The sequence below is a fragment of the Phaethon aethereus genome (genome assembly GCF_964289735.1).
Source record: "Phaethon aethereus genome assembly, chromosome: 10".
NCBI lineage: Eukaryota > Metazoa > Chordata > Aves > Phaethontiformes > Phaethontidae > Phaethon > Phaethon aethereus.
Window position 1 is genome coordinate 15,317,423 of NC_138586.1, and position 15,506 is coordinate 15,332,928.

General features: G+C 42.1%; 1 protein-coding gene across 1 annotated transcript; it reads left to right on the forward strand.

Annotated features, from left to right (window-relative positions):
- Positions 1–384: 384 nt before the first annotated feature.
- IL13RA1 (interleukin 13 receptor subunit alpha 1) lies at positions 385–15,107 on the forward strand (the record flags this gene model as incomplete). The annotated part of the gene is given in 11 exon segments (XM_082004102.1): positions 385–716; positions 718–787; positions 3,828–3,985; positions 6,116–6,251; positions 7,995–8,115; positions 10,143–10,327; positions 10,693–10,844; positions 12,080–12,212; positions 12,682–12,778; positions 13,364–13,448; positions 14,991–15,107. Coding segments are annotated over 11 exon segments (1,488 nt in total). The 5' UTR covers positions 385–482.
- Positions 15,108–15,506: the final 399 nt, after the last annotated feature.

Here is a 15,506-nt window from a genome sequence, read left to right on the forward strand (position 1 = left end):
TCTGGTTGTAAAAGGAAAATTTCTTTGACTCCCAAACCGAGACCCGTCAGAGTTTACGGCCGTGCCGCAGCGCACGCTGCGGGGTCTCGGCAGGGTGTTGCAGGAAGGCGCCGCGCTGCAGCTGGGGGAGCGGCGTGGGGCGTGGGGCGCCGGTCGCGCTGTCGTCCCTGCAGAGGGTCTTTGAGCAACACTGAAGTTGTGGTTTTGCGGCGGGGCCATGGCGGGGCTCGGGGAGGGCCCCGGGCGGCACAGAAGGCTCCGGGGGAAAGCAAAGTGTCTCTGTGGTGTGGGTGCGGACGGCAACGGTGGCCAGCAGAGACGGGAAGAGGTCGGGGGTGACCCATGGGGTGACACAAGGGGTCACAACGGAGGAAGGGGAGCGGGGGGCCCGGGGATGTCGTGGGAAGCTCCCCTCGCAGCAGGGGAGAAGCAGCCCAGCCCCGCGGCAGCGGGCATCCCCGGGGCGGCGGGTCCGGGAGCCCATGCGCGGAGCGGGCCGGGCTGCGGGCCGGGCTGCGGGCCGGGCTGCGGGCCGGGCTGCGGGCCGGGCTGCGGGCCGGGCTGCGGGCAAGGCGGGGGCGGGCCCGCTGTCCGCTTGGCTCGGGTTACCTGGGCGGGCCGCGGCGCGGCTCTTCCCGTCTGGCCCGGCCCCCGCGACGGGAAGTGGGGGCGAGGGGCCGCGCTCGGGCGGCCGGAGCCGTGGGTGCTCCCGGAGCTATGGGTGCCGCCGCCGGAGCCCCTCTTCTCCTCGCCGTCTGCTGGGTGGTCGCCGCGGGGACGGCGGCAGGTAGGAGCAGGACGGGAGCGGGGCCGGCTGCCGGGCTCGCCCGCGCCGCTCCCGGGCGCTCGCCCCGGCCGGCGGAGCCGGGGCTGCGGGGACCTGCCCGTGCGTGGGTCGGGCGGCCGCGGGAGCCGGGCTGCGGGCTCGGTGCGGGTACGCGCGGCTCTCGGCCCCCGCTGTCATTCGGTAGGAGACATCGCCCGAAGCGCGGCAGCCGCGTGCCAGAGCGGGGCCGGTAGCGCGCCCCTTGCCGCGCAGGGGAGCGGGGATGCTTAAAAACCTGCCTCTCGCTCCGCAGGGCAGTGGTCGGCAGAAATCTCATAAGCTCCGTCTTCGGTGCCCGGGGCTGTCTCTGCCTTTAAAACCCCAGCAGAAGCCCCCCCGGCCCTTCGCTCGGTGCCTGTGTGTGTCGGGGGGTTTCGCAAGAAGCGGGGCTCGAAGCTTGGTCAGTTCTGTCTTTGCTCATGTTCTGCAAAAATACAGTTGCAAACATCAGAGAATTGTTAAGTTTTCAACTGGCTACAGTTAGTTCTATAACTGTGAAATCAACCTGAAGAAAATAGAGGAGGACAAAATACGAGCATGAAGTCCTTTACAGCACCGTTACGATACTTGATGCAAAGTATTCGTTGATGTTTCCCTATTACAGCTTTTAGAAATAAAATGTTTTCGGTCCAGGATTGCCTCAGCTAATCTCTGCTAGTTACCGCTGCCCTCTATTTTCTTAGAAGCACCGCTATGGTTTTGGTTTTTTAAGAGTGAAATAATGTCTTGCCAATGGTTCGTAGTTGGTCTTTGAGTTGTTCTGCTAAATTGCTGTAGTGATGAGATTTTAATAATAAAAATATTAGGCCATGTGTCTGTTGTATACAACAAAAGTATGAGACTGAGCAAACCTGTGAATAAAAGCAAATCTTCAGCTGAATGTAATGTTAAAGCACAAGCTTCAGAATTGTAAACCTACTAGATTTAAACTCTTTAGGCTAATACAACTTGCTGATTTATTTACGAACCTTGAATGCTCGTACTTCTTACTTTGTGCGGTTAGAAATCTGCAAGCTTAAGCACAATTACTTCTAAACAAGTCTATTAAAAGGAAATGTGTAGAACTTCAGAATGGCAATCAGGGATGACAGTGTAATTTTTTTTAATGGTTTGTGGCTTTTGTAGGTAATAAAAAGGTTGAACATGAAAAGACAGAATACTTGGAGCTTAGTAGTCTCACTGAATTTTTTTTTTTTTTTTTTTTTTTTACATGATCTAAAGGACTGAGTATTTGCAAACTTAAGGCCCTGGTGCTGTTCCTAAAAACCGTCATTAAGTTTTTGTTAGTGGAACAGGGAGTAGGCAAAGATATTCTGGCTAGGTTCAGTTTCTCAGAGGAGACTGTATTTTTGCAAGAACCAAAATTTCTCTTCTCTGCTCCCGAGGTCAGCTGTAAAACTGAACAAACAAACAACGCAAAAAATCCCCAAAGTTTTAAGTATTCAAAAAGTGAAGCATATCAAACTAAAACTGTAAATCCTAGTAATTATTCACATTTTCTGTGTGAGCATATGTTATCCACACATACACGCGGACACACAGATGGTAATAGTGTCTGGTCTCTACCATTGCCTGTCGTTTAACTATGTAAAGGTCTGAGAAAGCTCCAGGAGTTTGATGAATTTTCTTCAAGCTTTGGCAGCTCTGGCTCTCAGGAAGTGTAAGATAATGGTGTCACGGATGCTTTGAGCAGAATTCTGGCTGTTTTGCCTTTCCATCTGCCCTCTCCCTTGCGCTAGCAGAAGGAAACAGTATCGCACCGTGAGCTGGATGGGACAACCGATCTCGGTGGAGTTATTCTGCCCTTTCCCTATGCATTCCCCCAAATGTTGGGGCGGGTTGAGACTGGTTTCCTGGGACGAGCAAGTTTCTTGGGACGAGCAAGACCTGCAGTGCTAGTTGATATCAGTTTGAAGTGTTTGTGAAACTACTGCGTAACAAGGGTACTACTTTCCACAGACAAATAGGTGGTGGTTCCTCAATGATGATACCTGTAGATACCCTTGTGAAGCAGTCTCATTTGGCCTCTTATTTAATATCCTTTAATAATACACATTAGAGTACACCTTTAAAAAAAAAAAAAAAACCAAAAAAAAACCCCAACAAAATTCACTTTCATTTTCTTAGGGAATTACCAGTTAGTAATTTTTTTCTATAATAGAATCTGATACATTAAATTTTCCTGGCAGTTTTCTATTTTCTGTCATAGTTCCCTTCTTTATTTTCTAATACAACCTTCAGGCTGTGTGACTGGGTGTTGAGTCGGCTGTGACTCAGCACACAAGAGTAAGGAAGGGTCAATGCACAATCCTCTGCTTCTTGGGGAGGTGAAAAAATGTACTGCTGAAGTGTTCCAGTGGTAAATTGCTATTTGTCCCACACTGGTTTTGCTCACTGTGCCAGAGCGTAGCATTAAAAGCTTAATAGGTGAGTAATTGAAAAAGCATTGTGGTTTCTTCATTGTTTTTTAACACTCTCGGTTTTGCTTGGATTGGGCTAAATTGTGGTTCTAACATACAGCGATCGCTTGCAAGATATAATTGCTTGTGTTTTTAAAGTTTTCTCTTTAAAGCTGCAGTGAGGGATAATTTTGGGATAGAATAAAGTATTAATTGCTCCACAAAATGTATATACTATTTTTACTAAAGATTCAGCATGTGTGATGCAAACTCACAGCAGAAAAGACTTGAAAAATGAGACTCATCTTCCCTCCACGACCATAGGTTTCATTACCACAGCCATTACATAGTTGCATGCTGCAGTTTCTTAAAAAATACTTTTAATTATTTTTGTGTTCTTATAATTATTTAAATGATTGATGGACCAAGATTACAGGAATAGTAGAAACAATTTAGTGGGCAGTGGCTTATCTGAAAGCAAATACGAGCTGGTGAAGTTGGGAAGTCATACTTTTCTGTTGGAGAGTTAAAAATCTGTTGGTGTGACTGATGGTAAAATGTGGACCAACGGGATTGTTACACTGGAAACTCCTTCCTTTTAGGAGCAAAAGTTCTTCTGCCTCCATCCAACCTGGACTACTCGTTTATCCAAATTTGCACCCTGAACTGGACGTGGAACCCCCCAGAGAACGTCAGCAGTAGCTGCGACCTGGAGTATTCCAGCGACATCGTGATCGATGAGGTCCCTCAGGACAAAAGAGTAGGTGCATCACCTCTTCAAACTCTGCTATCCTCCAGTAAATGTCTTACTGTGATTAAACTCTGTGGGTAAGCATAGATACATATCTAAATATATATAAATACAGTTTTAGTATAGCCTTTAATTCTTGTCGTGGGATCAAAACCTCAAAAATGAGTCATACCAGCATGTGGGATCTTCAGATCAGAAAGAATCTGTCTGTTGCTTTCTGATAAGGGAGCTGCTGCCGATAACACAGAAGTATCATGATAATAATGTGAAAAGACTTGTTTCAGTCTTTGCTTATGCAGCTTTCTAGAAAAAATAAAATATATACAGGGCAGTCTGCATCCTTAAGACTTAAATGGGAATTTGCAGAGGCTCATCTCCTTCACTTTGAGCTCAGTTTAAGACAGAGGGGTGCACATTAACCTTGGTGTCATGATCTGACAGCACAGTGTCTTCTGGAAGTAATGCCAAGTATTAACGTATTCCCGTGCTTGCCCTGTCCCAGCGCCTGCGCTTACAGTTATCCACGGGGGTTGTGTTATGAAGACAACATGGAAGGCATTTATTCCCTGGAATAGAAATTGTAAAATTTCTTTGTTTTGGGCTTCCATTTTTATGTGTGTGTTAAATGGTTTGCAGCCCACGTGTGATCCTTGTTGTAGATTAACAACTGTTTGGTCAGGACCTAGAACAGAATTTCCATGGCACTGAAGGGGCTGTAGGACAAATATTTTTACAACTTATTGCCAGTAGGATAATATGCTATCAGTCCATGATTCCGAGCCGTCAGAATTGGGAGCCTTGAACAAACACCGACCGCGGGATCAGCAGCGCTGCTGTTTCAGATACGGTTAAAGTCGATACGATGCCTCTTGAAACAGTCCTTTGTTGCTGTGGCCTATTACCATTTTATGGCCTGATGTTTACAACGGCCTCTTCACGGCCACCGCCGTATCCTTTCTGACAGCTCCAGGATATCCTGGACTTGAAGTAAGGTTGCGGTTTTGCAAACAGCTGAGCTGATTTATTGGCTTAACACTGCTAAAAGGGCGATACTTCATTCCGGCACCCCCTTCCCTAATGGTCTTCATCGGGCCTTCAGATGAGCCAGTCGAATTTGCTAACTCAGCAGAAAACTGTTTACCTCTTCTGATGGGTTCATTAGCAAATTAAGTTGAAAGTCTGCTTGGTTAATGAGCTGAATGAGTTTGTGGAAGGGTATAACAGACATTAAGGTCAGCAGCAGTGGAAGAGCTGTGGGACAGCGGTTTCACACAACAGGATGAACAAGACTGTGTATCATCTTGCACATCTTTTTGTAGAACCTAGTCTGTTCATCGCTGTTTGATTTCCTTGCCCTCTCGGTAATGCCAAAATACATAGTTGGGGGTTTTTTTTGTACACAAGTGGTTACACCATTCTTTGGTCATAACAAAGATTTTTTTTTTTTTTTTATCCCATTTCCAGTTAAGCAAAAAGCATCCCCCTTAGCCCAATAAAAGATGCTCAAGAAAGTGTATGTTAAAAGGGTAAGCCTTTTTCCTCGCCAAACACATACTCCTTCCTGAAACTGGAAGCTCATGGACTACTTGGGCCTGATGTGGTGTCACTGTATTTAATAGCCATTTGTGGATTTGTTTTTTTTTTTTCATTTTGCCTCTTAAAACCATGCAAACTCTTTTCGTTGCTTTTTAGTTACATCTTCAAATGTTCTTTCTTTTCACCATGCACTCAGGTGCACACACACACAGAAAGATGAAGGTTAGATCTGTAAGCTGCTGTTTATATAGTTGTAGTATAGACATGCTTATTTTGCATTATCCATGAAGACTTACTCTAGGATAGTTTTCCCCCATGTTATACTTGTTCCTTGATCTCTGTGTGGTCTTTGCTCATTATCTGCAGGTCACTGGAGTAGAAGTAGTTTGCCTTTGAGTTCTGAGTGCATCTGATGAGGAAAAAGTAAAGCTAAGCGATGCTGAGTCTTCCCACGTTGTCAGACACTCATTTCATTTGGCTTTGAGTTGCAGTCTTTCTGAGGGGCTGTAACGTATTCTTACGTCGATAGTAATTCCCGTGTGTCTGATATGGTATGCCAAATATTCTGATTTTTTTTTTTTTTAACCCCTCACCTAAACCCAGGAATGGAGTAAGAGTCGCTTCCGTGTGACGGATACGTTCTTGAATGAGGAAATGCGTTTCAAAGTGAGAAGTGAATGCAAGTATGATAACACCAGCAAGCCCAGCCAGTGGGTGGAGACCTCTCTTCTGCCGAAGGGTGAGACGGGCAGTGGCCAGACCCAGAGGGCTGGTTCAGTCGGTAGAGCTTAAACTGAACAATTATACTACATTTAAACACAACTGGAGTCTTCTGATGCTGAAAACCATATGGGCAAGCTTGTAAAATTTAAATGCTCTTCCAAGACAACGATGTGATTCCTGTCATTCCCCTTGTCCCTGCCATGCTGTGGTTGTGGGATTAGAGATAACTTGGGTTATATTAAGCCTGCTGAATAACATCTAAGTCCATTTATTTTGTATGATTTTTCTGTACAAGTAAAAGTCCCTGAAATAACCCTACATTTGTAAATGTTAGAGGGATGAATCTATGAAATTTAACAATTTGTTGTATAAATAAGTTACTTAATAATTATAGTAGGATTCTTTCTCTTTCAAAAGAGATGACTGGGATCTACAAAGCTGTGGATAGCAAAACGAAGAGAGAAAAAATATCTTTTGTTTCTTGACATCCAGAAATAAGGGGTCCATAGCAAAATTGTTAGGAAGCAGACTTTAAGGAGTAACGTGTTCTACTGGATGCTGGAAGTTAGGAGGTACAGCAAGGAGATAGAGCCTCTTGCTTTGAGTACTAGATGTCTGTGTAACCCAGGAGCGTGACTCGATGTGGATGAAAACCACATGTGGACGGGGGAATCTGAGACCTTATCAGGCTTGTCTGTGTGCCTGGTAGAAGAGTATTCTGGAAAGTCAGGGAAGCGGATCATTGGAACAGCATGTACTAAACAGGCTGGGGCTTTTAAAAGTCTGCTTGCAGATAAGATATTTTTAATACTTCTTGGAATAGGAAAACCAGTTTCATTTTCCTATACTCTTAGATAATTGCTACTTCAAGGAGAATGCAAACTCAGAAGGTAGTCTGGGGTTTGCTGTCACTAAAAGTCTGGACTGTTGATAAAATTAACATGCATTTTATTTTTAGTTCATGGAGATGTTGCTACTTCTTACATGGAAAAAATATCTAATATGTTGTAATATGACAATACAGTATAAAGAATTTGTACCATACAAAAATGCAAGATTGAATATGAAAAACTTTATTCTGCAAGTGGTCTGCCTGGGAGATACATTGACGTCTCTGTTCACAATTCCTATGTACTCATTTGTATTTATGTTCTGTAATTTGGGTTTTCAATGTGTTGAAGTGGAACGTCTAGAGGCATATGGGTCTCGATTAAAAATTAACTTACCCAGTGTTGCTTTTGGCCATAGTTAAGGTCTACAGGTATTTCCATATTCAGAATACTGAGAAACTAGTATTTTATCTGAAGAAGGTAACTATAATTAAGCACTGACTATTTTTAACATTGATGGCTGTAATAACTATAACAAAGCTAAGTGCTATCCCTATAACCGCCAGTCACTTTAACTCCTTTTTAAAGTACCTGTAGTTTAATAGAACAAAATATTTACCTGACTCGACATCTTGTCCTTAGCATCAGGTAACTCTTAAGCAGGAATTAAGATGTGGCGGAAACTGAGATTCACTGTTATGACTAGCTTTAGGTGTAGAGGTTACTCTGCTGGGATTTCGGCTATTGCAAGCGATAAACAACTGGAATTCATCATTTGCTGTGCTGAGACAGGCAGTGCAGGCTGGCCTGCATCTTTGCCTTCCAGACAGTTTCAGTTATGTAAAAAGGGATGTTTTACTTTTGGGAATTGGGGAGAAGACTTTGCTGGCAAAATAAACCTTAAGAGACCTTTCCAACTTGCCTTGCAGGTATTCCAGGTACTGCTGCTGTTGACTTGAGCTGTGTTTGGCACAATTTGGAGTACATGGTTTGTATGTGGCGTCCTGGGGAGAACGCAAGCAGTGATACCAATTATACGTTGTTCTACTGGTTTGTATGAACTTTTTATTCCCAACTCTAAAGTGCTTTAGCACTAATCTTTAGTTTTACATTACACTTTTTTACTTGTCTCCTGCCTGTTGCTTTGAAAGGTCCCAGGGCATTGTGTACCAGTTAGTGTTGGGTCCTGTCCAACAGAAAACTGGACTGCTGAAGGGTCAAGAGGTTGCTGTTGCTGACTCTTTTTGTGACGTGAAAATAACTATTATGTGAACCACTGACTGCTTCTGTAGCCCATTTTAAAATAACTGCTGTTGCTTTCTAATTTTTTCTAATTGTGGATTCAAAGAGGGGAAAAATTAAGAACTGAGCTAGATCAATATATGAATCGCTTTCTTTGTAGCCCAATAAACATGGGCCATTTAAATCAGAATCACTCAATATCATATGTATCAGCACTCTTAAATGATTGGAAAAATTATATAAAAACATTAATAACACTTAGCAGTAATTTTGTTTGTGTCTTCTATGGCATAAATAACCGATTCACCTTGACAGTGAATTATAGAGAATATCTTTTTATCATCTTCCACGCTTGCCAGCTGACTGCCATAAATAGACTCCTGTTCCAAAGGAACAGAGTTGTGGCATGAGCAAAAACTTGGCAGCAAGATCTGCACACGCTGATCTGTGCGTACTTCTGGATGTTGATGGGGCTTGTGAATGCCAGATTGCATTAGCTTCTGTAGAGATATGGAAGTTTTCTTTCTGAAAGCCACTGTTGTAGTTTTAAATCAGCTTTCTGTTTTATCAGAACTAACTAAATAAACTTTTTCCTCTTCCTCTCCAGTGGCAGTCTAGCAGGCTAGCTGTTCAATTTAATGCATTTTGACGGCAAACAGCAGAAGTAAACTTGCTGCTTTAGTTAAATGCAGGGAGGATTGTTCTGTCTCTAAACTGCTACTCTAAGGAAACACTTGGCTTTTGGACTGTCCATAATGCGAGTGAGGGTTTGGTTTTGGTTGTGTGTTTGGGGTTTTTCATCTTCATTTTGTTGTTTTGGTTTGGGTTTTTTCCCACAAATGGTTGAACAATGACCTGAAAAATTATTGCTTAGTTCATTTTATATTCTTCTTCATCAATATTTTCCTAGAACCCTATCTTTTCATCCAAAGTGAATATGAATATGACATTAGCTTAGAACAAACAAATCCAGCACAGTAACACTTGCTGAAACGGAGGCTTAGGAGAGCAGGTTGATATATCAGGTAGATGCATCAGGTTGACGCATCAGCACGGTGCTGTTGGCTCTCAATGCCTCCCGCCTTCATCTGCCCCACGGCGTGGGGCTGAGAGGGGTGGATAAAAAAAGGGGTCTGTCCTGAAAACAGGAGAGATGGTATTGACTTTCCCATTCCCTGTATACCGAGATGTGAAGTAGGGGAACGTCGCTCCTAAATGAAGCTCTGGTTTACTCTAGATTATTTTTAAATCAATAATTCTGTTTGCTCGGGAGGCAAAGCCACTGGCATATTTTCACTGGGACTTGGGGAACAAAGAGAAGCAAGGAAGAATGTTGTCCTAGCTTCTCTGTTATTGCAGTTGAATACTGACAGTTTGAAAAGCAAATGCAGGCAGTAAGTGAAACTCAACCATCTCAAGCAAGAGCTGCAATACCTCAGGCATTGCTGAAGGAGACTCTATCACAGAAGTGAAATTCTGTTGATGGGAATTGATCCAAATTAGTTTGCTTTCTAAATATTTTTTTTTTCCTTGAAGTTGTTTTCCCATGTGGAAAATGTGAGCCGAAGCTGAAAGCAGCTGTTATGTTTGGTGCTTGGGTATAAAACAATCCTGCCTCTCTTTCTGCTACTTGATGCCCTTTACAAAAATAATATTCTTTCTAAAGCTTGAGATAAATGAGAAGCTTCTTTCTTCGCTTAGCTTTACTTTTATAGATGCTATAATACAGCTTTAATGCCAGATCAGTCTTTAGAATTTGGAACAGGTTTCACAACAAGCTTGCCTCTTGCCATCCTATTCTTTTGAATTTTAAAAAAATATTTTTATTCCTATAGGTTTGATGGTTTGAAAAACCATGAGAAGTGCAACAACTATTCTGTGCACCAAGGAATCTTTAGTTGCATTTTCAATCTTAGCTTCCCAGAAGTCACCAATACTTACCCAGCTATAAGTATTTTGATTAGAGATGATTCTGAAGAAATTAGGCCTGTGTGTGCAAGCAAAAATCCTACCACGATTGGTAAGTTTAACACCACGTTATAAAAAAATACTTAAAAAAAGAATTTTGCTAGTATATTGTTGTGTTTGAGAAGCTTGCACCTCGTAAGCTGTGGATGGGACATGATTAGATTCTCCTTTCCTCTATTGATTTTTGATTTGGGAATTATATATACAGGGTTTATTTTGGGGGGTGGGGGATCATTTTCTGCTCATTTTTACTTATTATTCAGTTGTTTTTATTCTTTCTTGACTTTTTGGTGCTAACTTTTTCCTCTTTCTGTTCCTAAACTGGTATAAGTGTAGTATTATGCAATACAGGACTTGAATGATTTTTGTAAGCAGTGAAATATACTTTCTAACTAATTCTTCCATTTTGCATTTCAGTAAAACCTGCTACACCAAGACGAGTTACACTGTCAAAGCTTAATGATGAAATATATGTAGAATGGAGTGAATCAGATACCTTTCCAGAAAATTGTTTATTTTATGAAGTTGTATATCACAATGGTGACTTGGCCACTGCTCAGATAATTAAAGTAATTTTTCATTACTTAGTTAACTGATTTTTTTTTTCCTATGTATCTGTTATAATTTTGATATTCACAGTAACTCAAATATTTGCTGCTTAAAAATGCAAAACTGTATGCTGCATGTGAATGGGCCTGGTGTACTAGCTGGAAGTGTGTGGACAAGTTTTCTCCCATACACTAGGTTCTGGTAGTAACATCTACACAACACAACTCATATGAGTCTTCTGAATGCTTGCCACCGTTCGTTATGGCAAAGCAGTAATGTGCAAGAACGGTCCAACAAAGAAGTATACACTAAACTAAACAACACTTATCAAGCAATAGACTGTGGTGCGTGTACTCGTTTGCTTCTCAGTGGTGTGGGACTTTGCTCTGCTGGTGTTGGGGTTTGCTGTGGTTGGGCTGTGCTCAGCCAGATGACTGCCTTGCTCTTGAATGACGCAACTTGATGACCATAAAGCAAAATTAGTTGTGTGCACACAAGAACACAATGTAATACAGAAAAGCAAGGGGATAAAAAGACTGGGGATAGAGGGGGAAGAAAAAGGCGTACACTCTTAGATACACTGCTTTTAATGTATGTCTAAAAAGCATTGACTTCAGCATCTGGATGTGCTCATGCCTGTATCTGCATAGCCAAACTGACTGCACTGTTTGATCAGAATGGTAAACAACATGATAAATTTAAAAGTAAGGTAGCAGTCTTCTCCTGCGGAGCATATTTAGTTGCTTTCCCTACCCCAAATTTGGCAAACTCAAATAGTATCAACATTCCTCAGGAAACTTATATTCTGGATCAAAAATAAGTGAAGTTTGATCCCAGCTGGTGTGTTTGTGTGTCTCTGTAGAGGCATCGCAGAAGACTTTTACATGGTCAAAGTTGGATCAGCATTGCTGCCCTGGCAGAGAGGGGAAGGCTGTGTAAATCACAGATGCTTCTCAAAAAAAAAAAAAAAAAAAAGGCAGTGTTCCAGACACTGAGTCTTAGTTTAATCATCGATGCTAAATGTTGTATGATAGATGTAGCAGTGAATAAGTTTAAATATTAGCTTTGGAATCTCTGTTTAGGCACTCTGCTGGTTAAATGCTACTATGTCCTTTTTATGAAGTTCAATATTCACAAAAAGATCTTCCATCAAAACATTCAGAATACATTAACTGCACAGTGAAAATGGGCTTGTAAATGATTGAGAATACGTTGGTAATTGAACAAGGCAAATAACTTTTTCTTTTCACCGTAGGTTGGAAAAAATTACACATCAATTCCTAGTGTTGATCCTAATAGCAAGTACATCTTCAAAGTGAGAGCAAAACTGAAGCCCGAGTGTTACAGCAGCAAGCTCTGTAGTGACTGGAGTGAAGAAAAGAGTATTGGTGAGAACTATTGTTCCTGCCATTTGTTGCACGTTATTCTCCATCTGTAAAGCATCTAATACTTTTTGTCTGCTACGTAAATGGGAGTTAAGAGTCGTCTTCCTATGTACCTATTTATTTTAGGTGAAAAGAGGGCAAGAGCATTCTAGTCCTTCCACGCAGTGCCATTAATTACTGCCTGTGCTGCTATATATGTTGATGGGGTTCCCATCCGTGTAGCTGTGCAATAACCCCTTCCCAGTGCTGTTAGTTTTTCAGCCCAGAGTCTTGCTGGTTTTCATTTTCTTGCCAAATGTATCTATCATGTTATAATATCATGCTCTGAAGAAGGAGTCCTTGCCTACAAAAGTGCTAGTATATTTGAAAAACATTGTCTGTGAATTAATTAGAAAACTAATTGATTTGTTGACATTATTCCTAAAAAGCCTCCCAAAACATCCCTAAGTTTCTACAACTGTTTTTTTTCCAGGTGAGAAGACAGACTCTACGTTCTGTTTTGTTTTGATAATCACCATTCCATTAATAGTAACGGTTTCTACAATAATTCTACTAGTTTATCTAAAAAGGTAAGTAACAAACTCCTTTATTTGCAATCCACTAATTCTCATGCGTCTTTGGTTTGTGTTACAATTCATCTCTCTTCCAGGTAACAGTCCATGATGTGGCATGTGTCAACAGCAGCTGTTTTAGCCGTACATGCATTGCATAGCAAAAATGGCAGTACCATCGTGCCTCGGTCATTAGCATTAGGTTTATAGACCATATACGCGCTCTGGTTGCACTTGGGTAACACTGCTTGTGTATGCTCACCGTTAGATTCTTCTTGCACAACTACTGCATCCCCTCTCTTTAAGCAATGAAATCCAAATTCAAAGTTAAGCTTACATAGTATATTATACCAGATTTTTTAAAAAGTCTCCTTTTGCTGCTGTCTTTGTCAATAGTGGAAGTTATTTAGCATCTGTCTGTGTGAATATTCCCATTTCCTTTGAAATGAGAATTGGGCGACAGCTGCGGAGAGTGAAAGCTGGCTAGTGATGTCAAAGCTAACTCCACAAATTTTCTTGACCTCACCCAAGTATGACATTGAAATGGCGATTTTTAGATTAATGCCTCATTCATCTAAAGCTTTTCTCTTTAATTTTCTGAAGGCTGAAGATATTAATTCTTCCGCCAATTCCGGACCCTAGAGAAATTCTTAAGCGCATGTTTGGAGAGCAAAACGAGGATTCCCAGGTTAGTAAGAAGCTGTTGGGCCAACTAATCAATTGAACCAGAGTCTGTAGGCTTCCAATTTTCTTTTTCCTAATACCTATGTCTATCTTAAAACCAACTGTATATAAGGAAGTATACAGTATGAAGACTAAGTATTTATGATAGTAAGTTCAGGAACAATTACCCAAAGCTGAGAGGTATTTTTTTCCCCTCAAATTGCATATACTTTTCTAGATACATTAGTAGAATTGCATTATTCTGTTCTTTCACAGACTGCTAGTCCCTTAAATGTGTTTTGGGTTGGTTTGGGGACTGGGTTTTTTAGTGGGAGTTTTCTGGTTGTTGGGGTTTTTCTGGTTTTGGGGGGGGTTTTGCAGCTCCATTAAACTACTTTTCCTGAACATTCAGGTCACTCTCTGCTAGTTGCTCATATTTGTGATGCTGAATAAAGCTATTAATATTTGACTTCCAGAAACTTAACGTTTTTACCACTTTCATATTTATCACAGTCAGCTATGAAGTAACTCAGGACACGTAGCTTCTCATTGGCAAAAGAACAAAACTAACTATAGCTGCTTCAAGCTTTGGTTGATGAAAGACTTGCTACGGGCCCTTATTTCAGGAAAAATAAACATACTGATTATGGAAACACTTATTTCCAAACGAGTCTAACTCAGTAGCTCTTTATAAAAATGCTAAGGGAACTACACTGACAAGCCCTAATTCAAACCTGGACATGAGGCAATGTATGTTGCTCTCTGAACACAGTCCTTGCATGGAAGGGACCTTCTGACTCACTGTAGCATCTCAGAATTGATGCCACCTGTGAAACATTTGTAGAGCATAATGGCTGTCTGGGTGTCTGGTGCTGTATGTGCATTCGATGTTCTCCGCTAACAGGAGTTGCAGGAATTTTTGAAAATAAGTCTCCTTTTGTGGCCTCCAAATTGTAAATGGAGTTAAAGTTCAAAATCCAGTATTCCTTTTTTCCATAGAAGTACTCTGATTTCACCTAATAATAAACCAGAACTATGTGGAAAGCATGGATCTGGCCTCCTAGTTTACTACCTTTTGGATAAATACTTGAGCATGTATTGGTCATTATGGCGCTAAGATGGAACTCTTGGCCATGAGGATCATAAGTATGGGAGCTGTTACACTTTGTCGCGCTTTGACAAGTGCTTTGTTACTGCCCCAAGTAACACCATGTTCTTGCCTCTGAGTATTATCGTGATCTTCTCTATGTGCTTAGGTTTCAGTGAAAACTCTACTAAGCGTGTATTCCTCACTTCTCCATCCTTCTGCCTGAGCTTCACCCGTTAGCTGTAGTTGGAAGCACTCTTAAGATGGGGGGCCAACCTTCAGTTCATCCTTGTTTCCAGAGAGGTCAACTGTTCTGTCATCCAGGCCTAAGTCGTGTCCCTGATAAGCCCAACTTGTTGCCCCGCGACCTTGGCTTTTTCTCCATGATATAGGCTGTGCGTTGTGAAGCAGATCTGTCTTGTGTTGAAAAAACAACGCTCACCATGGAGAAGCACTGTTAAAAATGTTGTTCTCTTTCAGAGCTGTGCAAAGGATGATTCTGCGAATGCTTACGACAGGCTAATTAAGGAAGAAGAAATTCATTCTTTAATTTTAACAGAAACTCCAGAATGTGCCAATTCTGACAAAGAAAACTGATGAACTCTGCTTTACCAGTGAAAGACGAGGAAACTTTCGTTCCTGTTCCCGTACCTCAGGTGACAACGCAGATGTGAAGAGGCCTGCAAGACGTTCACTATCTTTCACGTTACTGAGTCCTTTCTGAGCCCTACCCCTCTGATGCTCAGAAGATACATCGCTAACAGCGGCCATTCCTCCTTCTCTGCTAGAAATACTCATCTTGGATCATTTGAGACGAGCGCGTACGTACCTTTCACCTGACTGTGTTGCGGCATCTCTCCTTCTGGCTCCAGCCAGCTGCGCTCTGTTACCTGTCATTTGCACTTGTGTTTGTGCCTCACGTCAGACCGTAAGCGAGTGGCTGTGAGCAAGCTCCGTGCCCGCTCCGGAGGCTTTGGCTGGATTTCGCGGAGGTGA